The sequence below is a fragment of the Wyeomyia smithii genome, chromosome 3, assembly GCF_029784165.1.
Source record: "Wyeomyia smithii strain HCP4-BCI-WySm-NY-G18 chromosome 3, ASM2978416v1, whole genome shotgun sequence".
Lineage (NCBI taxonomy): Eukaryota > Metazoa > Arthropoda > Insecta > Diptera > Culicidae > Wyeomyia > Wyeomyia smithii.
This window is the reverse complement of record NC_073696.1, coordinates 7116567-7132047: the sequence shown is the minus strand read 5'-3', so window position 1 is coordinate 7132047 and position 15481 is coordinate 7116567. Positions and strand designations below refer to the sequence as shown.

At 42.7% G+C, this 15481-nt stretch overlaps 1 protein-coding gene across 2 annotated transcripts in view; it reads left to right on the top strand.

The window, feature by feature from the left end:
- The window catches only part of LOC129729406 (lachesin), a 533943-nt gene that overhangs the window by 356921 nt on the left and 161541 nt on the right, over positions 1–15481 (top strand). For both annotated transcript variants that reach the window (XM_055687960.1, XM_055687961.1), the window contains one exon: positions 14952–15159. In XM_055687960.1, coding sequence (XP_055543935.1) covers positions 14952–15159 — 208 coding nt within the window. The remainder of the gene's footprint in view (positions 1–14951; positions 15160–15481) is intronic.

Below are 15481 nucleotides of genomic sequence, written 5' to 3'. Positions count from 1 at the left end.
ATTGTTTTGTGCAACAAAAGCTGCTTCCCCGGAGTGGCAGACAATAAGTGCTCTCACGTTCTTTTGTTTTTCCGTTAATTTTTCCCCCTTCTCGAGGCTCGGCTTGGGGAGGAAATGGTGTTCCCTGCTTGGATTTAATTTGTAACTCACATATATTTCCCGAACTACGTGAGACAATTCGTTTTCCCTGCGGAGCGGCTAAGGAAATGAAGGCAACAACCGATGCTTTGTATTTGCCGGCATTATAATTCATGAAAAATTTTCCGGCTTCTGGCTGTTGTTGGTTTTTTGTTGCACGTTAAAAGAATTCTTGATAGTCACGTTTTTGAACCTGGCCCAAATTTTCATATTTTTCAGTTTGCTTCGAGTCATTGTCGCCGCTGCTTAGTGGAGGTTAAAATATGTTGCTAAATAAACGATTTCAGAACTTTGGGACTATGAGTTGTGTTAGGTTTCCGCTAGAAAAAGGTTAAGGTAATCTTACTTAGTCTCTCTAGGAGTGATTCAAATATTGCTCGACACGAGCTACGACTTCAACAATAATACTTCAAATCCCCTCAGTATGGCGAACGAGACCGCCATTTCCGTCTCACTCGGCACGTAGTTTACCAAATAGATTGATAAAATTTGAATATAAATATAATAAAAAGGCTGGCGGGATCTCGACCATGCATGTCTCCTCAATCTCCGGTATATTTCATTCCGACAGAGGTCTGGGAGTTTTTTTTTCTTCTTTCTCCCTTAGGTAAGCTTACGTACGCTCAATTTCATTTTTCCTATTTTTACCAAAAGCTCTACAATCTGCGGGTGGATTCGGTTCTCTTTCAGTTTTGCATGTTTTCGCTGCCATTTCTTGGCAAAGTCTAAACGAAACGAAACGCTCCGGTACGGTTTGCTGGTTCCGAAATAGATGTGGCCCATCTACGTACGAGTGGGCGGAGAATCGGCCACCACTTATAGTCGTTGTTTGCGTCCTTTTTTTCCCTTGAACCAAGGGTGCCCTGCAGACACGACCGCTAGACACTCCGGCCAGACCGACGTTGAGAAATTGCAGGGCTAGAGCCGAAGCAGCAAGGGAAAAATTGTTTGAGCTGATGAATGAATGAATATGTAATGCGAGTCCTGCTGGAGCGTAGAAGAGCGAAGGCCCCAGGCTGGAAATCGGTTGACATTGAATAGCCATGTAAAGAAGGATTCACACACGCCCGGAGTTCCATAGACTGACTAAGGGGTGATATTATGCGCTTTTTTCTTTTGAAAATGGAAAAAGGTTCGTTGTTCCAGCAGATCTTACGGAAGCCAATTTCAGTGAAGGATTTACTCGTGCGGACAGGGGTAAAATTTGAAAATACTTCCTCGAACAGAGGGTCGCCGGATTTAATGAAATTCCTAAATTAACTCCAAATATGCGTTCCATATTTTTACCATCTCGAATTCATCTACGCATCGCCGGATAATGAACAGGAGGTCTCGTTTTACTCAGATGAAGAATGGCTTGATCACTCGAATATGGGGGTCACAGAGCACACAGAATGACGACGATGAAGACTCCAGCGACGACAAGGAAAAATGGAGTCTTGCTGGTACCACTTTCTGGCACTGCTGGGACAATGATTTAGAGGAAAATTGATTGCCTGAATAAAACAAGCTCACTCGTTTCACTTTACCCCAGCCAACCGACCAACCAACCATCCGTCCAACGGTGGCTCGGTTTTTAGCTTTCGGGTTATTTTCTATGATGTCTGGAAGTAAGACGACATGGCACAACATGATGCTTAAGTGAGCGTGCGAAAAATGGTGGTGGATTATGCGGTAACGTTTGTGGACGGAGACCGAGCATAGGGATGAACCGACATATGCTAAACTGCTGGGGTTGACTTTTCATTTCGCACACCAGGCAGGCAGACTGTGCGAGGGGTGTTTATGGGATGGAGAATGATACACTTGGAGGTTATCAATCATCCGGAGAGAGTAGACTGCGTGTGGTTCTTGTTTTCGGTTTTTACGGCATCTGCGTTTATGGGTGGCATTCGTTAACCGTATGTCGACCGTGACAGTTAGAAGTTAGAGTCTTCGCATCGTTCGTCGTCTCGTGACTTTAATATAGGAATGTTAATTAGCAATTTTGTGTGTTTCCATTAGTACAAACTGTCGAACTGGCAAATCTTCAAAGCCGCTCATCTCACTACTGACAAATTCAATGTCAACTGTAATGAATTTCACCGTCTGCTCGAGTTATATGCTGAAGCGGTTGATCGGCATTAATTTCCTGTCATCGCACGACACATTTTGACAATGTCTGCCACTAACAGAGATTGTCGAAAACGGAACCCGCTGAGAGTGATTGACAGTAGAGCTTCTTGTTCAACCCGTCATCGTCATCGTCGTCTCACCACACACCTTCAACCTTCGGGAACGTGATGTGGTGTGTTTCATGCTTCACTGGCTGCCTCTAGTGAGCTTTCGAATGGCAGCTCCCCTTCTTCAGTTGACTAATTACGGAGGGTAATTAATCATGAGTGGACCTATTAGGCTTATCTTCAAGACGCGCTAAGATTCATGTCACATGTTCACCGTGAATGTTACGTGTAAGCATGAATATTATGTAGCCGTTTTTCAAGTTGAATAAAAAAAGTTTCTTTCCGATAATATTGAGTTTTATTGTGACTACAGTAGACAAAAATCATGGAGCCAAAATCGAAACAATTTTAAAGATCCATGAGTTGAAAGCCGGAATTGATGTAGAACTACGTCTTAAAGAAAGATCTATTGGGATGTAAAATGAAAATCTAAAATCGGAACAGGGGACGAAAACATGTCCAATTTTAAACGCTTATCACTCGGTTAGCTATTGAAGGAATTCCTTCGTTGGAAAATTACGTATTCGCTCAAAATGCATGAAATTGTTATTTGATTTTGCGATCTAATGTGTAATTTTGTGTACTATTGCAAGTGTGAGTGTATACTCTGTACCGCACGCTAGCTAGCGGTGTGCTATGGACAACTAATGGACTGCATGGTGATGTGAGCGGAAAGAGTACTTAAAGAATGAGAATGTTATCAGCTTTTCAGTAGAGAGTTAAGCAATTTCTATTTGTTCAACTACATGCTGTCGATGATTGTAGAGATGAACAGGCACGTCTAAGCAAACGGTGGAATGTTGTTTCCCATAAGCATCGAGTAAAATTGATGTTTGATGTGAAGCGCACGTTTGACTGACTTTAGGAAAGGATTCGTGTACGTTCGTGTTAACCCCACACAGCTGGGAGATGTCTATACAAATTTCTGTATAACCTAGGAACTAATCAAGCAGATGGAACTGAATTTGGTATGCGAAAGTTTTTTTTGGAAGCAAGTAATATTTCTATGGTGGTTGTACAACCTTCCCTCCTCTGGAAGGGACAAATGAAGCACAAATGTCTGCATAACTCGAGAGCTAATCAAGCAAATCGAATCAAATTCAGAAAGGGAGGATTTCAGATTTCAAGAAACGTCTCAATGATGGTTTGACACTCTTTCCTATTTAGGAGGGGAGGTAGTCCTACACAATGAAAGGCTAATTTTTCCAGAAAACATCTTAAAACGACCGGAAGGATTCACAGAAGCCAAAAATCAACCCCTAGAATTTTTTTCAATTCTGGTTTCCAGCCCAAAACGGCCGAATTTGATATGACCAGAATAATAACCAGAGTTCAGAAATTGACCTCACATGCCATTCTGAAATCCAAGCTGATGAATTCTGATATCTAGAGAACAGCCTAAAATGGCGGAAAACCACCCAATATATGTATTTTCGTAATCGGGATGAAGCACAGAAACCAAAAATTGACTTCAGATGCCATTTTGAACCTTTTTTTTTTTTCTTCATCTATAGTTTATTTGACACGGCACAAATACAATTCAATGTTTAACGGCGCCAATTATATCTGGTAGCTTACTTTCTAAAGTATCTTAATAACTAAAAGCAAATTTTTTATCCTCGCTGCCGACTACGAGCTGAAACTAAATCTAACTTAAAGCTAGAATATTTTGTTACAGGACAGGAGGGCAACTGAAAATTCTGCCATCGTAAAAGGTGATTCTATCGCGTCGTGGCCCGGAGACGCATCGCGAACAATGTTTTGTTCAGGAACAGAGTCCGGACATACTTTCCTGGCAAAATCAAATATCCACCTACTTCAAGACTCCTCGCTTTCGTTGACCGTTACGCGATTCCGCATTCTTCGGGCTGTGTTCCAAAGAGTGCTCATCGATGTCCCCCTCGACATCTCGTTCACGAACCGACAACAATATCCGCGTTTCTTTGCTTTAGCCAAACTTTTTAGCTTGGTATTAAGCTCCGAATACCGTAAATAGTCGCCAGGTATACCTCCCTTCTGGAAGGCCAAAAACGCGTCGGATCTTTGTGTGTAGACATCGGGGCACTCTTTGTCCCACCACGGAGTTGGAGGCCGTTCTTTGATCGTTACGCCAGGATATTTCTTCGTTTGGGCTTGCAACGCGGCGTCGAGAATCAAGCCCGCGAGGAGGTTGTATTCTTCAAGTGGTAAATTTTTTATCCTCGCTGCCGACTACGAGCTGAAACTAAATCTAACTTAAAGCTAGAACATTTTGCATTAAAAGCACAGGTTTGCTGTTTGATGGTTTTCATTGCCATAGGAAAGCAGCATATTAAATTTGTTCCGCTGCTGGGCCAAGATATTACGGACTGGCATATTGGGTTGTTTCCATCGGGCCTTGAGAGTAGCGTGCGGGTCTGATTGCTGTTTCCGGATCCGGGGTCTTAACGTGTTCTTGTCGTTTGGTTGGATGTAGGCGGAAGGGGATAGGACTAAACTGGGGCGTGGATGGATTTCAGGAAAACGTATATAAGGGACATGTAGGATAGGTCACGGCTCGCCAAGACATCACGAACAGGAACAGCCGGCTGCCTACCTTCGGCCTGCAGGGAAGCTATTAATCTAGACCTGGCGTCACGGTGTACAGGGCATGACCAAACAACGTGCTCTATGTCGTGATAACCTTCACCACAGGCACAGATACCACTCTCCCCGAGCCCAACACGACGGAGATGCGCGTCAAATCTATAGTGATTGGACATAAGCCGGGACATCACGCAAATGAAATCCCGACCTACATCCAACCCCTTGAACCACGGGTTCGTCGATACCTTGGGTATTATGGAATGTAACCACCTTCCCAGTTCCCCCTTGGTCCAAGAATTTTGCCAACTGATGATCGTATTCTGACGTACAAATGCGAAAAATTCATTAAAGGCAATTGGTCTTTCATAAATATCACCGTTTGTTGCGCCAACCTTAGCCAAAAAGTCCGCTTTCTCATTACCCGGTATCGAGCAGTGAGAAGGGACCCACGCTAAGGTAATCTGAGTAGATTTTTCGGATAAAGCACTCAGATGTTCCCGTATTTTCCCCAGGAAATACGGAGAGTGCTTAACATCTTTCATCGATCGGAGAGCCTCAATGGAACTGAGACTGTCCGTAAAGATGAAATAATGGTCCGTGGGCATTTTTTCGATAATCCCTAAGGTGTACTGAATTGCAGCCAATTCTGCGACGTAAACAGAAGCAGGATTATCGAGCTTATGGGAGACGGTTAAATTGTTATTGAAGATACCGAAGCCAGTGGACCCATCAAGAAGTGATCCGTCAGTGTAGTACATATTGTCGCAGTTGATGTTTCGATATTTATTGGAAAATATTTTGGGGATCTGCTGCACGCGTAAATGATCCGGGATTCCACAAGTTTCTTCTATCATGGATGTATCGAAAAACACAGTAGAATCAGAAGTATTTGATAAGTCGACACGATTTGGAATATTCGAAGAAGGGTTAATATTTTGGGACATGTGATTGAAATACAATGTCATAAAACGGGTTTGCGAATAAATTTCGATTAACTTTTCAAAATTTTCAATCACGGGACGGTTCAAGACCTCACATTTGATAAGAATACGAGAAGACAGGCTCCAGAAGCGGTTTTTCAATGGTAGTACTCCAGCTAAGATCTCCAAACTCATCGTATGGGTCGACTGCATGCAACCTAAGGCGATACGCAAACAACGATATTGTATTCGCTCCAGTTTGATCAAATGTGTGTTTGCTGCGGAGCGGAAGCAGAAACACCCGTATTCAATAACAGACAGTATCGTTGTTTGGTAAAGCCTTATAAGGTCTCCTGGGTGGGCTCCCCACCATGATCCGGTTATTGTACGAAGAAAATTCACTCTTTGCTGACTTTTCTTCATCAGATACCTAACATGGCAACCCCGGGTGCCCTTAGAGTCGAACCAGATACCAAGATACTTATGCACCAAAACCTGAGAGATCGTTTTACCCATTAATTGTGTTTGGAGCTGAGCAGGTTCATGCTTCCTAGAAAAAACTACTATCTCAGTCTTCTCCGAAGAGAATTCGATACCTAGCTGTAAAGCCCAAGCAGACAAATTGTCCAAGGTATCTTGCAATGGTCCTTGCAAATCGGCAGCTTTGGTTCCTGTAACAGAGATTACACTGTCGTCTGCAAGTTGTCTTATCGTGCATGAATTTGCCAGACATTCGTCGATGTCATTTACATAAAAGTTGTGAAGAAGGGGGCTTAAACATGAGCCCTGGGGAAGACCCATGTAGCTAATGCGAAAAGTTACCAAATCGCCGTGCGTAAAATGCATGTGCTTTTCGGACAACAAATTGTGCAAAAAATTGTTCAAAATTGGAGAAAATCCTAGTCGGTGAAGTTTACCCGAAAGAATGTCAATAGAAACGGAATCAAAAGCCCCCTTAATGTCCAAGAACGCAGACGCCATTTGTTCTTTGCGAGCATACGCCAGCTGAATATCTGTTGAAAGCAACGCAAGACAATCATTCGTCCCTTTGGCACGGCGGAAGCCAAATTGAGTATCTGATAGTAGACCATTTGATTCGACCCAATGGTCTAAACGACGAAGTATCATTTTTTCCATCAATTTCCGGATACAGGATAGCATTGCAATCGGCCTATAAGAGTTGTGATCAGAAGCTGGTTTCCCTGGTTTTTGGATGGCGATCACCTTCACTTGCCTCCAATCCTGCGGTACAATGTTTTTCTCCAGGAACTTATTGAACAAGTTCAACAAGCGTCTCTTGGCATTGCCGGGTAGATTCTTCAACAAGTTGAATTTGATTCTATCTAACCCAGGCGCGTTATTGTTACAGGACAGGAGGGCAACTGAAAATTCTGCTATCGTAAAAGGTGATTCTATCGCGTCGTGGCCCGGAGACGCATCGCGAACAATGTTTTGTTCAGGAACAGAGTCCGGACATACTTTCCTGGCAAAATCAAATATCCACCTACTTCAAGACTCCTCGCTTTCGTTGACCGTTACGCGATTCCGCATTCTTCGGGCTGTGTTCCAAAGAGTGCTCATCGATGTCCCCCTCGACATCTCGTTCACGAACCGACAACAATATCCGCGTTTCTTTGCTTTAGCCAAACTTTTTAGCTTGGTATTAAGCTCCGAATACCGTAAATAGTCGCCAGGTATACCTCCCTTCTGGAAGGCCAAAAACGCGTCGGATCTTAGTGTGTAGACATCGGGGCACTCTTTGTCCCACCACGGAGTTGGAGGCCGTTCTTTGATCGTTACGCCAGGATATTTCTTCGTTTGGGCTTGCAACGCGGCGTCGAGAATCAAGCCCGCGAGGAGGTTGTATTCTTCAAGTGGTGGATGATGTTGAATCGACTCGACCGCTTTTGAAATCATTTCCTCGTATAACTTCCAATCGACATTCCGTGTGAGGTCATACGGAATGTCAACTGGTCGCATGCGAGTTGACCCGTTATTAATTGAAATAAGAATAGGCAAATGGTCGCTACCGTGAGGATCGAGGATTACCTTCCATGTGCAATCCAACCGTAGCGACGTCGAACATAAGGATAGATCCAAAGCGCTCGGGCGCGCTGGAGGTTTCGGGATACGTGTCATTTCACCGTTGTTCAAAATAGTCATGTCAAAGTCATCGCAAAGGTTATAGATTAAAGAGGAGCGGTTATCATTGTAAGGGGAACCCCAAGCCACACCATGAGAGTTAAAGCCTCCCAAAATCAAACGTGGCGAGGGAAGAAGTTCTATTAAATCAAAGAGCAGCCGTTGCCCAATCTGTGCTCTGGGAGGAATATATATTGAGGCAATACAAAGCTCTTTACCTTGTATTGTCATTTGACATGCGACAACTTCGATGCCTGGAATCGAGGGGAGGTTAATACGATAGAAAGAATAGCACTTCTTAATCCCTAAAAGTACTCCTCCATATGGGGTGTCTCGATCAAGGCGAATAATATTGAAATCATGGAAGTTGAGATCAATATTTGAAGTAAGCCAAGTTTCACAAAGGGAAAATGCATCGAATTTGTTTTTATTTATCAAAACTTTAAACGAATCAATTTTTGGTAAAATACTTTTATAATTCCACTGTAAGACAGAGATAGAATCCTTCATATACGCAGTTGAATTAGGCATCGAAGGATACAATCGCTGCAAGGAGGGGCCATTGGGCAGTCAACTGCTTCAAAAATGATCTAACTGTTGGGAGGAATGCTATAAGAAAAATTTTAATTGGATCGGGTACATTGAAATTTTCAAAAATCCAGTCCACAATGTCAGAAAATTTCACTAATCCAGAGTTTGTTTCATCAACTGGATGTGCAAAAGGAAAAACTGGAGTTTTAGATGTTCCTGGCAGTGCTGGGAACTCCTTCTGGGACTTTAAGTTTGCAAGCCCAGGAGGAGTTTGCTTCGGTTTTTCCGCAGCACTGTTTGGTTTGTTCGTATTACACTTTGGGAAATCTTAGGACCTTTACGGGGAAGTTTAGGAGAAGAAAAATTTTTCCTCTTCATAGACTCCCCAGGATTGGCATAAGATGTTCCCGCTGATGAATCGTCAGAATCGGTTTCATCAGAGGGCAACAGAACAAAGGGGTTCGATGTTATTGTAGAAGTGGTCACGGTCTTCTTCAGCATCTCAGCGTAAGAACGCTTTGAACGCTCCTTAAGTGACCGCTTGATTTTATCTCTGCGCTGCATGTACACCGGGCATGTGGAGAGCTCATGCTGGTTTTCCCCACAGTGAAAACATTTTTCAGCATTAACACTGCAAGAATCTTCCGCATGAGTCTCCCCACACTTGCTACATCGTGCCTTATTGCAGCAGTAGGCGGCTGTGTGGCCTAACTGCTTGCAATCGGTGCAATTCATAACACGGGGTACATACAATCGCACAAGCAGACGAACCCGGTCGATCGACACGTGGCTAGGGAGTGCAGATCCGGCAAACGTAACGCGAAACGAGTCTGACGGAGTGTAAACTTTTTTACCGCCGACGAGAGACATGGACCGCAATTGCTTACAATCCAAAATCTTCGCCTGTGTTTCGGTATTTTTGAAGCAACCGGTTGCGCTTTTTAGGATACACTCGACAGACAGACTCGAATCGGTTATGACACCGTCGATCTCCACGTCTCGTGCGGGTATGTAAACGCGATACTCGCGTGTGAAGAGCTCAGAGCAAGCGATAGCATTGGCCTGTGCCAGATCACTGACCACGACACGGAGCTTGTTAGGTCGGACCTTGGAAATTTCGGTCACGGCCTTGTACCCCTTCGTCAGGTCTTTTGAAATTTGCAGTATGATTAATCGCTTTGAATTCACTCCTGCCTTTGGACGAAAATAAACAGTATAGCTGCCCTGTTGAGATCCGTCCGGGTAAAGCCTGGGGCGAGGGGGGACTGGAGAATGAACAGGAGAGGGGGTAACAGAAGGGTCAGGGTCAGGGGGGTTCGGGGATGGTGGCACGGGAGGCGAGGGATCTATATCCATTGCGCTAAATGTAGCGCACTAGCGCACTAGCGCCGACAAGAACACGTACCTCTTTACTTCTTCCTTCCAGCAGTGGTTGTCCGATCGTTCGAAGCTGCACCCAAAGCAGCCAGCAGCACCAGTTCAGCAGCACCAATACAGCCACCAGCAGTGAGCCGGGTGTGAGATCACTCAGCACAGCGACACGACTCGACTGTCAACTGATGGCCTTGAACTCGAAAGATCTATTCACTGTGCACAGATCAAAACTGCAGCTGGTATTTTGCACCAATACAGCCAAAGTTGCGAGCCGGGTACAGAACGTAGCGACACAACTCACAATTTAGTTGGCCTTTAGCGCGAATAATACACTCCCTTGTTTGGCTATTCGTACACACGGACCGGATTGCAATATAACGACCACTTTGCGCGTCCGTTTCTGTCGAGTGTTCGACGCGGAATGACATGCGAACAGATTGATTGCTTTCAAACTAGCTTTTTTGAACTTGTACAATTTATCTCTGTGCTTCCTCGAGGTTGTTTTGTGGGCCCTTTTCTTTTTTTTCCTATTTTCAAAAGACATTTACTTCTGAATTAAGCCCATACATGTAACGACTTGTGAAGTCAAAGTATTTTTTGATAGGGTATAGACAGAATTATCAAAAATTTAGCCTTAAAAGTTTGAGTCTTTTGAAAATTTTATTTGAAACAATGAACGTTATTTTCCCAAACAGTGATTTATACATTTTTATATTTTTAATACCCGCTAAATCTCGGCAGCATTTTTGAGTGACCAAAGTACGCAGTTTTCAGTTGAACAAAACAAAAGAAGTTCATCTCAGCCGAGCCAAAAACCAAAGTACCGCACTACAAGACTTTTGACCGTTGCACAGTGATTGAAAGCCGGGAAAACCCCAATTTTTTGTGTCAGAATTTTTTTTAATGTTTTGCGTTTCTCCGAAGATTCGCAAACTGGTAATGACCTTTTCCCAAAGTTTCATGACAACCGGTTGAGATATCGATTTTAAATCGCACTTAGAATGTTGCTATATCGGGCAATTTCGATGATTTTCATGTTTGAAATCACAATTTTTAGCTTAACTTCAAACATCTGCAAATGAGTGACTGAGAAGTATGCATGAAATTTTTCCCAGTAGTCTCAAACATTGTTATATAAACTTGTAAACCGCTTCCAGTAAAACCAGATGTACAAAGAGAGGGTAAACTGAATTGATGAGAAAAAAATATATTGTCTAATATATTTCCAATTACGTTAAAATAAACTACCGTACGACTTTTAGGGTTTTCCCGACTGTTGTTCAGCGACCTGTCACTGTGCGTTGAAAAAAAAACAACTTTTAAGACAAGTACGACATATCTAAAGTGAGTGACTATTCTACTATATTACTAACAATTTAAGCTAAATACAGTATTCCCTTAAAAAAAGCTACCAAAATGGCCGAAACGTCGGGCCATTGGACTAGATTCTCGTGTATTTTTTTTTTCAAAAAGACTGAGAAAGCAAAAAGACGCAACAACCCTAGTATGATCATTATCAGATTATCGTTCGATTCAAATTGATGAAAAAATATCAATTATCAGTTAAGACCCTTGCTACGTGATTGCGCTATTCAATCAACCCAGTTATGGTTAAAGTTCGTTAAACGAATTTTATACGGATACTTAAAATACAGAGGCAACGACCATGTTTGTTGCATGTCGCGTCTTCGGAAGCTGAAACGTTTGGTGTTAAATTTATATTTTATTTACTTACTTCTACGCACCAACAAAAAAAAATATCCCAAACCTTCAGTGCTTCAATTTCTGATAAATTTAGGTAATATGGGACAGTTATCATAAGCATAGATTACTGCTCGCGTGTTACTGCAGCCAGGACATATTCCTGAAACTCTTTTCCTTAAAATTTTGGCAGTAAATAAAAAGGAATGTTGGTACAATAGTTTATTTGTTAGCTTGTTAATGCAAAAAATAATAAATCAAGATTTAATCGATGTTGTTCTGGTGTAATCAACACATTCAGATGAAATTGAAAAAAATCAATAGTCAAATTGAGAAGTTTAAAAATTAAATGAAAAGGAACTCAAGTATTGAATCCAACTATTTCCTGACAACACAATAATACTGTAAGGGCTTAACATGTCTCAGGAAGTTATCCCAGCTCATTATATAATGGCGACCATGTTTTCAATCAGTAATCTTTTAAAACAGATAATAAAATTGTTATTTGAATAACCACATCGAATATCACAACACAGTTAAATTAAATTCAGAGGAGAAATCTATTATTACCAATAGATCGGTTTGTTTGTTGGCGTAATAAATTAACTACATGAGTAAACTTTTCCGAAACTGGGAGCAGAACGGTGCACCGTAATGATATTGATTAATGTCTCAAATACATACCTCATTTATATTTCAAAATATAAAAAACCATTGTCACTCCCTATGGCTTAATTATAGCTTCTCGCAAAAATAAATTGAAACTTTGACAACCGAACTGAGCTACAAAATATAAAGTAGAAATGCAACACCATCATTTAACCGCAATATCGCTATTAACGGTAACAATTAACGCCCTATAGCATTCCATATCATTACCAGTGCGTTACTAACGTTTCAATCCAAGATCAGCAAACAGATCGCAAACAAAAGCCTATTAAAGTTTGAGTTGTCTACTATTAGTGTTTCCACCATTCAAAAAGCAAAAACTTTCAAGCGCTTCGAGTAGGTGACATGCAGTTGATAGGGAATAATCTTCAAAAAAAAATCCGAGTGAACGATTTCATACATAACCTTGTATGTGCAGCAATGTGTTCCCCTAATGGAATCCCTCGAAATCGTAGTTTTCTTCCTTCATGGCCGAGTAACAAGGTACTTCAGTTCGCTTATATTTGCTCACTCCCAATTGTTGAACGCCGTCGCTTCGCATAAAGTTCCACACATATTCTCACCGGCTTAAGGTTGAAGTTGTTTGTAGTGACCTCCACCACTGCTATAGTCCACACAGGCAGCTACTATAAACAGATGTGAGTGATGTACTAACTCGAGAGAAGAAAAAAAAACAACAACATAAATAAGAAAGAAATAAAATAAAACCCTGAATCGAACGACGCTGGGTGCAAGATCCCGAAGGATGCACGCTCCTTCTCCGATTCAATCGCTATAGCTTCTACGTTACCCACTCCAGCTGACGACGAGCGACGGGGCGAATAAGCACTGCTTCCAATCCTAGCCATGCAGCAAATGTTGTTATAAGAAATTCTCAAATGAGATTTCTCCTGTTTGGTTTTATGCTGCTTTCCTTTGCTTCGATCGCTGCGCTTTTTCCGGTTGGCGTACTGCTTTTCCACCCCTTCGAAAGGGGTTTATACCAGGCGTGCTCTCGCTCTGATTCCTTGCGTCCGCCCCACACTTACACCCACAGTCAGGTGGGGAAAGTTCATCGGTTGTAAATTGATTGGAAGAAAAACATAAATAAATGTCAATTACAGATAGCGAACCGTGGCATAATGGATGGATGGAATACCAAAGCAGGGCGCGTTCCCGTTGTCCGGTGTTGCAAAACGACGACGGCAAGTGCAATCTCGAAACGATGCCTTGTTACTGCGCCAATATCTCAACACGCTCGCTGCACTTCAATGTTTGTGTTTGTGGGGATGTGGAGTTGGGGGGGGGGGTGGTTGAGAAGTGCAGTGCTCATCTTGGACAGCTCCCGAGACCAACCTGGTGTTCACCAACAACGATATTGGAGAAGATTCACGTTCAGCGCGCCGACCCGAGATGCTCTTCTCGTTGTTGATAACGAACCAAGTAATGAGCACTTTTTCCAAGAGTTTTCCTATTTGGCCGGAGCTGCCTTTGTGTGTACCTCCAGTGTGCATGTGGGTATGTGTTTGTGTTCGTTGTTGAACAAGTTGCTTCGTTCCGTTTGCGCGGCGAAGGAAATTGTAGAGATGTGAATGGAATAGAATGGAAGCAAATCGAATCTCTTTCGTTGTTAATTTAATCTCCAGACTAGGGACCGAATGAGAATGTGAGATTACAATACTAAACCTTCGAGCTACAAAGAATTGAAGTATTTCGACCCATGTTCGAACTGATACATCCAATCATCCAATTAGGAGTTTATAACAATGACTATGTGCTTTTGGCTGTTTCCGATTACGAGTTCATTAAAAATCATTTTTAAAGAGAAAACTATGGAAATATCATACTGCCAAAAATTTGGCCAAATCATTAACATCATATTAAGTCACGGCTCATAAAAATTAGTCAGAGCTTCATGAAAATAAACACAAAAAATGGTTAAGATTTAGTAGATATGAAAATTTCTACATCGAGCTGTGTCAAATTAAAGGACGCTTGCCTACCACCTAAACCATCCCCAATTTCACACCGACCTGCCTTCGGCAGAATGTTGTACACTGCAATAAATAACAAATTGAATAATAATATAAATAGCTTAATTCTAACTTTGCTACTGTATGAATAATGTATTTTAGAAATGGAATAAAATTGTAGCCCTTGTAGTTCGAATCTCGTTACTTGGCCACCAACCTTTCTCTACTCTGCCCTGCCAGGTTGTGTTTCACGAACGGGTTTGCGTGCGGATTTAGTTACTCGTGCGGACCATCGAATAAGATTGTCATCAACTGAGGGGGTGGCAGCAGCAGTATGTATGCCACAAAACGACGGTTCTCAGCTGCTAAACCTTGTGCCAAACTCACATGACACGCTGATACCATGTTCGGTCATGTCGTTCGACCCCCCGTGCTCCGGACAGTTACAACTGGTCAGTTCCGCCACACAATCCGCATCAGCTGGTGACCTGTTTTTGCGAACGGCGCTGGATGAGTGATTGTGTTTTTGGTCCATGTTGAATGTTTAATATGTTCTGGTCAGATTGGATCATCCAGTCAAACCTTCGCTTCGAAACTTACTTCACACAGCGAATCGATTTTTGTGGGGAAGTTCCCTTGAACTCACACTTTTCATTTACTCTACTAGGATAAATCTCTTTGAAAGTTAAGAGAAACAAACACTAATTTCGTTCCATCCCGCCCTATCTGTCTTGCAGGTCGCGTGGGTCCGAGTGGACACGCAAACGATACTATCCATCCATCACAACGTAATTACGCAAAATCCCCGCATCAGTCTGACCTACAACGACCACCGGTCCTGGTATCTGCACATCCGGGAGGTGGAGGAAAACGACCGGGGCTGGTACATGTGCCAGGTCAACACCGACCCGATGCGGTCACGGAAGGGCTACCTGCAAGTCGTCGGTAAGTACCAGTATAGTGCTTCCCCGGAGCCAACGAATCTGATTAAAATTGGTTTACTCGGTTATTATTTACCTGCCGGATCCGAATCCTTCCGGCTAGCAGCAGCGCTCAATCTGGGGATCATATGTGGAAATCTTTCATTCCGGTTACTTACGGCACGCAGCACACTCAATCTGTTCCCAGCATCCAGCGGAAGCTCAGTGCGGAGCGTAAGCACAGCCTCTAATTAACTACGACATGAATATTTGTTTCGTGTTGACTGCTCTTGAGCGATGGATGCAATTCCCTTCCCCGTATAGATTACAGCGGATAAGATCTAATA